Consider the following 9,962-nt stretch of genomic DNA (forward strand, 5'->3'; position numbering starts at 1 on the left):
CCACACCTTTCCCCCTGAGAATTGTCAGTCCACTTTCTTTCTATGCCTCTGATTCTATTATGTTCACCAGTTTATTCTGTTCATCAGATTTTTTATTCACTTGATTTTTAGATTCACTTGTTGATAGATATGTATTTGTTGTTCATAATTTTTATCTTTACCTTCTTCTTCTTCTTCTTCTTCTTCTTCTTCTTCTTCTTCTTCTTCTTCTTCTTCTTCTTCTTCTTCTTCTTCCGTCGTCGTCGTCTTCTTCTTCTTCTTCTTCTTCTTCTTCTTCTTCTTCTTCTTCTTCTTCTTCAAGAATGCCCTTTAGCATTTCATATAATACTGATTTGGTGGTGATGAATTCTTAACTTTTTTTTATCTGTGAAACTCTTTATCTGACCTTCAACTCTGAATGATAGCTTTGCTGAGTAGAGTAATCTTGGTTGTAGGTTCTTGCTATTCATCACTTTGAATATTTCTTGCCACTCCCATCTGGCCTCCATAGTTTCTGTTGAGAAATAAGCTGACAGTCATATGGGTGCTCCCTTGTAGGTAACTAACTTTTTCTCTTGCTGCTTTTATTTTTTTTAATTTTTATTTATATTTTTGTTGTTGAGAGATTTGCAATTTTATTAAGAAAACAAAAAATAACCTATACAAAAAGGAAAGCTCCATTTCTGCGGGCAGCACTTAAGGCAGGGGGACAGCTTCAGATTGCCTGCATCCTGGTCCACGCCCTCCACCTGCTAGGCCTCCTGCTGCTGGATGAAGGGGCTGGGAATGGCCTCCATGCCGTCATGCGGGCAGATGAGCACCACCGAGGTGCCCCTGCACACCACCAGGCCCAGCTAGCGGGTGTCCTCTGTGAGCTTGTATTGGTCATCGAGGTCTCTCATATATTCGGTGGTGCCATCAAGCACAAGGTTGAGGAGTGGGTCAAACCCTTTCAGGATTCCACTGGCTTCACGGCCCCCCTGAAACTTCACCCGGATCGTCTTGTCGATGTACTTGGACAGGTCCAAAATGCTCTCCTCCTCCTCCTTCTTCTTCTTCTTCTTCTTCTTCAAATAAATTTTTGTTGTTCATATTATTACAAATGTTCCTCCCCCCCACCACCATTGCTCTCCTCCACCAGGTTCCCACCCCACCCTCTTCCCCTTCCCCACTCCCCACTGCCCTCATCCATAGGTGCACAGTTTATGTTCAGTCTCTTCCCACATCCCCCTCTCCCCCCATCCCCAAGAATGTCAGTTCACTCCCCTTCCATACCTCTGATTCTACTATGTTCAACAGTTAACATTTCTCTTTGTCCGCTATCTTGCCGCACCGCGCTGCTCCACCTCTCTTGCTGCTTTTAATATTCTCTCTTTGTCTTTTGCTCTTGGCATTTTAATTATGATGTGTATTGGTGTGGTCCTCTTTGGATTCCTTTTGTTTGGGGTTCTCTGAGCTTCCTGGACTTGTAATGCTATTTTTTTTTCCCCCACCAGGTAGGGGAAGTTTTCTGTCATTATTTCTTCAAATAGGTTTTCAGCATCTTGCTCCATCTCTTCTTCTGGTACCCCCATAATTCTGATGTTGGTATGCTTGAAGTTGTCCCAGAGGCTCTTTACACTATCTTCAACTTTTTGGATTCTTTTTTCTTTTCCAGTTGGGTGTTTTTTGCTTCTTTGTATTTCAAATCTTTGACTTGATTCTTACGATCCTCTACTCTGCGGTTGGATCTCTGTATATTATTTTTAATTTTAGTCAGTGTATGCTTAATTCCTAGTTGATCCTTTTTCATATCCTTGAGGATCGCGCTAAATTTATCGGCCTTTTCTAGAAAATTCTTGAAAAATGTTATAACCGTGGTTTTGAACTCTACATCCAGTTGTTTGCTTTCCTCCATTTCTGTCATTTATGAACTGTTTCTTTGCCTCTGCATTTTGGCTGCTTCCCTGAGTTGACAGAGTGGCTTTGTGTGCTAGGTGTCCTATAGTGCCCAGTGGCTCAGCCTCCCCAGTTACCTTAGGTGGACACTCTTCGTGCACCCTTTCGTTTGCTGTGTGGACAGTCTTGTTGTAGTTAAACCTTGATTGTTGTCGGTACCACTGGGAGGAATTGACCTCCAGGCCAATTGGCTGTGAGGATCAGCTGTGTCTACATTGGGAGAACTTCTGTGCTGGAGACACCCTTATGAGACAAGACTTGCTTCAGTGGGGCTTTGGTTCTCACTGAATCTGCCCCCTTATGTATTCCTTATGGATCTGAGGAGTTGTAATCTGGATGGTCCCATTCTGACTCCTGGGTACACTGGCTCTTGGATCTCAAAGAATGTGCTAATTTAGCCTATGCCTGAGGCCAACCAGTAGGAGCTACAGAGAGATCTGCAAATTTCTCTTCTTTGTTTGGGTTTTGGAGATGCCTAGATTAGGCTCAGCTGTGAAGCAATGCAAGTTGCTGCAGGGCCTTGGGCCTTCTTTTGGATGTCCTGTGTCTCACTGACTCAGCTGCAGTTTGTTAGGTAAGTTTAAAATTCAAAGTATCATCTCATTCATATGCAAAAGCCTCTGCACTCAGCTTGGATGGGACTGAGTTTCAGAGTGAGCAATCAACAATGGCTTCCTGGGCTGGAAATTCAGGGCAGAGCAAACAGTGATGGCTTCCTGTCAGCCCTGCCCTAAGAGGCCCCCGGATCGCAGTGTTCTGTGGTAATCACTGCAAGCACCTCTGAGAGAAAGCTGCCCTCGAGTTTTGCTCGCTGCCAGACAATCCAGTTTCTCCCTGTATGAATCTGGGTCCCCAGAGTCTCCCCTGGAACTGGAGTTCAGAGCAATCGGGAGCTTGTGTCTCCCTCCCACTTGAGAAAGCCAGCTGCGTACTCAGTTTCTATCCCTCTCCATGCTGCGCTTCTGTACCTCTGCCTTCTGCAACTCCTATAAGTCTCAGTGTGCTTTTCTCTATCCTTCTAGTTGTAGAAATTCCACTCAGCCAGCCTTCCTGTGGTTCTGGATGATGTCCATTTTGTCTTTTAGTTGTAGTTTTAAAATTGTTGTGTGAGGCAGCTGTTTAGGTGTTTACCTATGCTGCCATCTTGGTTTCTCTTCAACATTCTTTATACACTTTGTTAACAAAAAAAACCATTGAAACCTGTAAAGAATTTTTTAATGAGTTTATTTGAGCCAAAACTGTCGACAATTGCCGGGAAGCAGAACCTCAGTGGATTGAGATAATGCTCCGAAGAATGGCGGGTTACATTTCTCTATTTATACACAAAATCAAAGGAGGGACATAGGTGGGTTACATGAAATTCATTGGTGATGGAGTAAGGAGGTGGGAGAAAGCAAAGCGGTGGGAAACTCTTGGGATTGGATAAAAAGTAAAATGATGGACGTGTACTCAGGTGAGTGCAGGAACAATTAACATGATAAAGAAGGAATTTGAGGCATCTGTCCTGGCGCCCACCACATTTGGTTGTTCCCCAGGGGCTCTGGAAAAAGGGAAGTTACAAGTTACCCAGACATCTCACAGATATGTTATCTTAGAGGCAAAAAGGCAAATGGGCTCAGTAAAAAGATCAAAGTTGATCTTTCTCTGGGAAAATATCTGAGACATGACTACCTACTATCACCTGTTAGATATTTAATTTTCAAACCATCTTTTGTGGTTATCTTAGGTCTCTGAGTTTGCAAGACTGCCACGCAGGCCTTCCCTGAGCTTGTCAGGTTAGCATGTGGCTCTTTTCTTTCACAACTTTACTTATTATTATAAGTATCTAAATTTGTTTAATAACTATAAATACTAGGTGTATTAATATAGATCACGTATGTAGACTACAGTGAATAGCCAAATACTGGAATATGCCCATAAGTATTATTAGGTGGTATTTTAAAAACTAAGCATTCAGATCTCCCAGTAAGATGAATAGCACTACACAAAACCACATGTCAAAATTTCCAATTTAAGGAGTTAAATTTGCTTCCAAAATTTATTTCTTGGAACATCACTCATAGGATTTGTATAATATACTATGCATATAAACTTACAAATGTTAATTTTACTTGCAAGAATAACTCATGTTGGCAGCAGATTGGACCATGTAGACTTACTCAGAAGCAGCTATTAGCAAGATTGACTTATTAGATCATGATTGCTCCTCTTCCAATGCTTCTTGTCCAGATTCCAGAAATGCAGACTTAACCTCTGACTATGGCCATGTTTCTTGCTTTCCCCTTGACATGACTCCTCTGAACCTGTTGCTTCTCTGTGTTGATCATTATGCTGTAATTCATGCAGGGTAATTACAATATTTCTCCCCATTTTCTTGATATCTCAAATACTTTTTCTCAGAATTTGTATTTAAAAGTAACAAACAAACAAACAAACAAATAAATATATTTTTGGGAAATGCTGGGAAGAAATTTCCACATAGAAGTACTACTCCCATCACTGTGACTAACCCTTCCTATCATCCACCAATTAAATTCTAAGGAAAGAGTTGGAGAAATCCACTATGACAATATATCATACCAGTGATGATTTTGCCAAGTTGTCTGGACTCAAGTTGCTTATTGATTTGTAGGGAGACATATACTCGATTAATTACCCTACATGATAAAATGTATTTTAATAAATTTCAACAAGAGTGGTGTAAATAGAGAAGGTTCATGAATGGAGAGGTTACTTCCTGGGCAAGTACTTCTCTGTAAGTCAGTTAATACAAAGAACAAACTCACAAACCCAAAAGGCTTAATGAAGGGGATAAGCAGAGTTTTAAAAGGAGGAATAGAATTTTAAAAGAAGTGCTAAAGATGCAGGAGAGGAAAAGTGAAGGAAACATAAAACAGTTTTGCAAGTTCTGACTTCCACTTTTTGCTACCAGAAAGCTACCAGTTAGGGAAACCAGGGAGATTATTATTTTCTCAAGGGAAACATCATTGATTGACATTTCCATCATTTGACTCCTGATATACTTCACTCAGTGTTCTAATTCCAGGATCTAACAATTTCATGGGGACAATTTTATATTAAAAGGACAATTTTTCATTAAGAAAGAGAAGCTATTTTTATTTAGCTAAAATAGGTACAGGAAAGTAACTAAGGGAGCCCAGTAATTCATTTGAAAGTACTTATAGACCCTTCAGGGCTTTCTTCCCAACAGAATAATATTTCACCCTCTTCTTTTTGAGTTCCAAGTTAATCTTCTAAATGATTTGTGGCATTAAATAGAAATGAAAGGAGGCATGGAAATGTGTGCAAGCTTACATTTAAAAAATATTTTTTATTGATTTTTATGGAGAGGAAAAGAGAGGGATAGAGAGAAACATTGATGACAGAGAAATATCCATCAACTGCTTCATGTACAACCCCTCCTGGGGATTGAGCCCACAACCAAGGTACATGCACTTGACCAGTATCAAACCCAGGACCCTTCAGTCCACAGGCTGATGCTCTATCCACTGAGTCAAATCGGTCAGGGCCAAACTTACCTTTTATTGGCATTCCAGACAATGCCTAGCATACTATGTACATTTAATTGATTCATATAGTCAGATGTGACTTGGTCTGCATTTGATAATAAGCAAACTGCCAACCAGAGAGTTTTGTTCTTTTCCTACATTTAGTTGAAAACAAAGACATTTCTAATATTTTGTTAAATCCATAACTCTTTCCAGAATAAGTAATACTTTGTAATTAATTTTCCTTATCCTCATATTATCAGCTTAAAAAAATTTAAAGCATCAACAGTAGGTTTGAAGGAAAAAAGAAGTAACCAAAAAAAAAGAAAAAAAAAAGAAGTGCTAATCTAGGAAAAGTGTGACAAGTGGAGAAGGATCATGGTGCTGTGATGATAGGAAGTTTATGTGCCCAATAAATCTATATGCATTTCAGATTCTTTTTAGAAATCATTATTTTTTTATTGTAAGAGAAATAGTCTTATTATTAAAAACATGAAAAATGAATAAATTAATAAAGAAGAAAAGTATTTATAATTCTACAAACCACAGATAACAACACACTGACCAGGGATGCAAATTAGATTTTAATAGCTTTTCAGTTTATAAAAATGAGAAACCACTGTATATTTTCAGCTTCGATCCTTACTTTTTTGAAGTTATGATTTTAGAAAAGGAATCATTGAATCAAAGAATAGAACCTTTCTAGGCTTTGGTATACCTAGTTGTATTACTTTCAGGAGGGGTTACACCAATTCCTTCCACCACTTTTAATATTCACTGAAGGGCACTCTCACTCTTCCTCCTGGAGTTGCTGCTAAGTAACATCAACTTCAGGGGCTGGATCCAGACCCCTGCCTGATAGTTGCTCTGGGCGAGGACATTCCTATTGAAAACTATTCCTAGAGTCCTCTTCACCTCTTTGTTCCTCAGGGTGTAAATGAGTTGAACAGTATGGTATCAGCAGGGAACACCAGAGAGGGAAGCCCATTCTACTTGAGGGTTTTCCTGTGGTTGGGGTACAAGGACAGGAAAGTGTAGCAACCATCCTGCAGCAGGACCTGCTGAGTGGATATCTAAACAGCAGCCATTATGAGGGCACAGGAAAAGGTGACAAAGGGGTAAGAACAAGGCTACCTGAATCCACTAGCATAGGCAGCTCATGAAAGCAGTGCTGGCATCAACACCAAGCTATCTTTCATACTCTCGCATAGATGACACATAGTGTGAGAGCCTTGTCAGTGAATGCTAATTCTGACAGCTCCCTGCATGGAAGAATGAAAGGAAATGAAGGTGACCAGTTGGGATGCATGATGTAAAGGATATGGATGCATTAAATTAATTATGTTTAGCATATACTCATAACTAAAGCAATAATAAAATGTATTTATTTGAGTGAAATAAATGTCTTAGTGAATAGTCCTTATTTGAGGATAAGTTAATATCATTGCCTCCTCAGGAGGCAGATCATCTAGAGGTAGTAGCCTTTATTCACAGCATGTATGGGGCGAGGGTTCCCTGATAGAGCTAATGCCATGTCTGAGCTGAGAACCTTTCAGTTAAGACTAGCAGACTATAGCTCCTCCATAGAAAGGTTTGTCCAAGTTTTCAAGAAAATGTGGATTATAGACATGGAGCAAATATGGCAAAAGAGAAATGTTAACTGCAAAGTGTGAGAAAGTCAGCGTTATAATTTTATATTTGTTGTTTACAGTTCATTGTCATGGAGACCTACAGACACCCACCCTAGTTCCCCTAAGCTTTCAATCACTGCCCGAGGCTGCTTTGCTGATGATGGCACTCCTGAGGGCACCTTTGACATCCTTGTTCCTAAGGGTGTAAATCAGGGGATTGAGTAAGGGGGTGACAAAGGTGTAAATGAGGGCAAATTGGCGGTCCTCATCCACAGAAGAGCTAGACTGGGGACGCAGGTAGACCAAGGCACAGAAGCCATACTGCAGCAAGACCACGGTGAGGTGGGAGGAGCAGGTGGAGAAGGCCCGGCGGCGGCCCTCAGCAGAACGGATGCGCAGGATGGCCAAGGTGATGAACAGGTAGGAGACAGAAATAAGGATAAAAGGGACAATCAGCACGAGGATGCTCACGACATAGAGGACGGCCTGGTGCACGTGGATGTCAGCGCAGGCCAGCCTCAGGACCGGAGGCACATCACAGAGGAAGTGGTTGATTTCCCGGAGGCGGCCACAGAAGGGCAAGGTGAAGATTAAGGATGTGAGCTGCAGGGACAGGTAGAGCGCCAGAGCCACGGCACAGCCCACCATCTGGAGGCACAGCTTCTGGGTCATGATGAGGGTGTAGTGCAGTGGGTGGCAGATGGCCACATAGCGATCATATGCCATGATTGCCAAGAGAAAACAGTCAGCACCACCAAGAGTGAGAAAAAAGAACATTTGGGCCCCGCAGCCAGCCAGAGAAATGGGCTTCCGGGCTCCAAAGATGTTGGAAAGCATCAAGGGCACCACCACGGTGGTGTAGCTGATCTCTATGAAGGACAAGTTGGACAGGAAGAAATACATTGGGGTGCGCAGGGAGCTGTGTGTGCACACTGCCCAGATGATGGCTGTGTTGCCACAGAGGATCATCAGGTAGAGGAGGAGGAAGAGGAGGAAGAGGAGAGCCTGGAATTCAGGGACAGCAGTGAATACTCGGAATACAAACTCAGTGGGGTCAGACTGGTTGAGGACAGGGCTCCTCGCAAACATGTCTCCTGCAAAAAAGAACAGGAAGTGCTGAATCTTCCTCTGCTGAGTTCATCTATTGCCTGAGGAAAATAAGTGACTTTAACTTCAGTTTTTGATTTATAATTACTATTTAGCATTCAGCTGCTAAAATGCTTGGAATAAAGGTACATAGACAGTATGGTATGTGTTTCCATGGAAAGCTCATGAATGGGATATATACTCATCTCTAGATATTTCTGGTGACAAAGATGTGTAGATATTCCTGGTGCAATGTCTTTTTTTTTTTTTTTTTACTTTGATATATTTCATTATGACCATCTTGTCTTTTAAAGATAATTTTTTTCAATTACAAAATTACAATTTACATTCAGTATTATTTTGTATTAGTCTCAGGTGTATAGCATAGTGGTTGGACAATCATATAGGTTACAAATATCCTCAGATATTTCCAGTACCCAACTGGCACCATATTACAATATTATTGACTGTATTTCCTATGCTGAATGTTACATCCTTATGACTATTTTGTAACTATGAATCTGAATTTCTCAGTCATTTCACCTTTTTTTTTTTTTTTTAACTCTGGCATTTTAAATCAAATTGACAAGGGCTAATTATTTGCTTGCATTTAATAAAACTAAAAAGTTGTATAGTTGTAGATATTTTTAAAATTAGCTAAATGGGTGTGTAGCTCACTATTTTGGGAAATTATTATTGAAATATGACACACACACAGAAACTTTTACAGATCTTAAGTGTAAAGCTTGATTTATTTTTTCACAGAGTAAAGGCACTAGTATAACCACTACCAAAATTAAGAAATAGAAAAATTCTAATAACCTACAAGCATCTTTTGTACCTCCTCTCAGTATTATTCCTCCCAAAGGTAACTACTTTTTTCAATGTTATGACTGGAAATTAGTTTATGTTTCAATTTACATATGTAATGACAAAGCATGTACTGTATTGTAACTGGCTTCATCATGATGTGTGCAAAGGTCATTCTTGCTTGCTGTTCTAACAAGACTTTGTTCTTTTCATTGGTTTTGTGGTGTCCCATTTTATGGCTATCCAATGATTTATTCCTGGGTGGTTCACTTTTCAGTCAGTTATTTGGATTCCATAAAAAAACTAAAAACAAACCACCTTTCATTCTAATGCTTCTTGATATATAGTACTCTTTATTTTCTCTCTTTTAAGTATTTCCCCCCCCCAAGTTTCTAATATTTAACTTGAACTTTATAACTCAGGTTCGAATGAAAAAAAAAAAAAAAGGTAAGGGATTCAGGTAAAAATGAAAGTGGAGTGGAGTTGCATGAGATAAGAAAAGACCATAAGAAAACTATAAATGCAGTAGCAGAATTGAAACAGGCATTAAAATAGTTACATGAATAAGAAAGAGCTTTAAGGCACCTGGGAAGGGAAAAAATACCTGTAAATTAGGCAATTTTGGTTTGGAAACAACTTTATTTTCAATATAAAAACTCAAGAAACAATAGAAAAATGTCTACAAAAACAAATTCTTGTGAAATAACTTGGTAACCAGGATTTAGTGATTTATGTTCAAAAGCATAGGATTTCTCAGATTTATAAACACCTAAAAATACAGTTAATTCCAAACACAGTTAAAGGAATTCCTCAACAAAGATTCTTGGTTGCTGGGTGATTAATTAGAATATATAATTCAAGATTGAGGAAATAGTAGTATAAAAACTGAATTTGAAGAATCAAATAGTAAAATATGTATTTAATACTGAATGGTTAAATACAAATATTGTTAAAAGCAAAATAACTCTCCAAAAATAATTATTGAAAACATACATAATATAAAATATAA

General features: G+C 39.4%; 1 protein-coding gene and 1 pseudogene across 1 annotated transcript; both read right to left on the minus strand.

Annotated features, from left to right (window-relative positions):
* Window positions 1–561: 561 nt before the first annotated feature.
* LOC118713132 lies at window positions 562–5,488 on the minus strand (annotated as a pseudogene).
* Window positions 5,489–7,186: 1,698 nt separating this feature from the next.
* Window positions 7,187–8,146, minus strand: LOC118713133 (olfactory receptor 10Q1). Its single transcript, XM_036427519.1, has one exon. It carries the CDS (start codon window positions 8,144–8,146, stop codon window positions 7,187–7,189), a length of 960 nt encoding a protein of 319 aa, XP_036283412.1.
* Window positions 8,147–9,962: the final 1,816 nt, after the last annotated feature.

Source organism: Pipistrellus kuhlii, unplaced genomic scaffold, assembly GCF_014108245.1.
Source record: "Pipistrellus kuhlii isolate mPipKuh1 unplaced genomic scaffold, mPipKuh1.p scaffold_m20_p_9, whole genome shotgun sequence".
Taxonomy (NCBI): Eukaryota; Metazoa; Chordata; class Mammalia; order Chiroptera; family Vespertilionidae; genus Pipistrellus; species Pipistrellus kuhlii.

What these genes read in the sequence shown, in the direction of transcription:
- LOC118713133 (XM_036427519.1), bottom strand. Translation starts at nt 8,146, where the DNA reads ATGTTTGCGAGGAGCCCTGTCCTCAACCAGTCTGACCCCACTGAGTTT.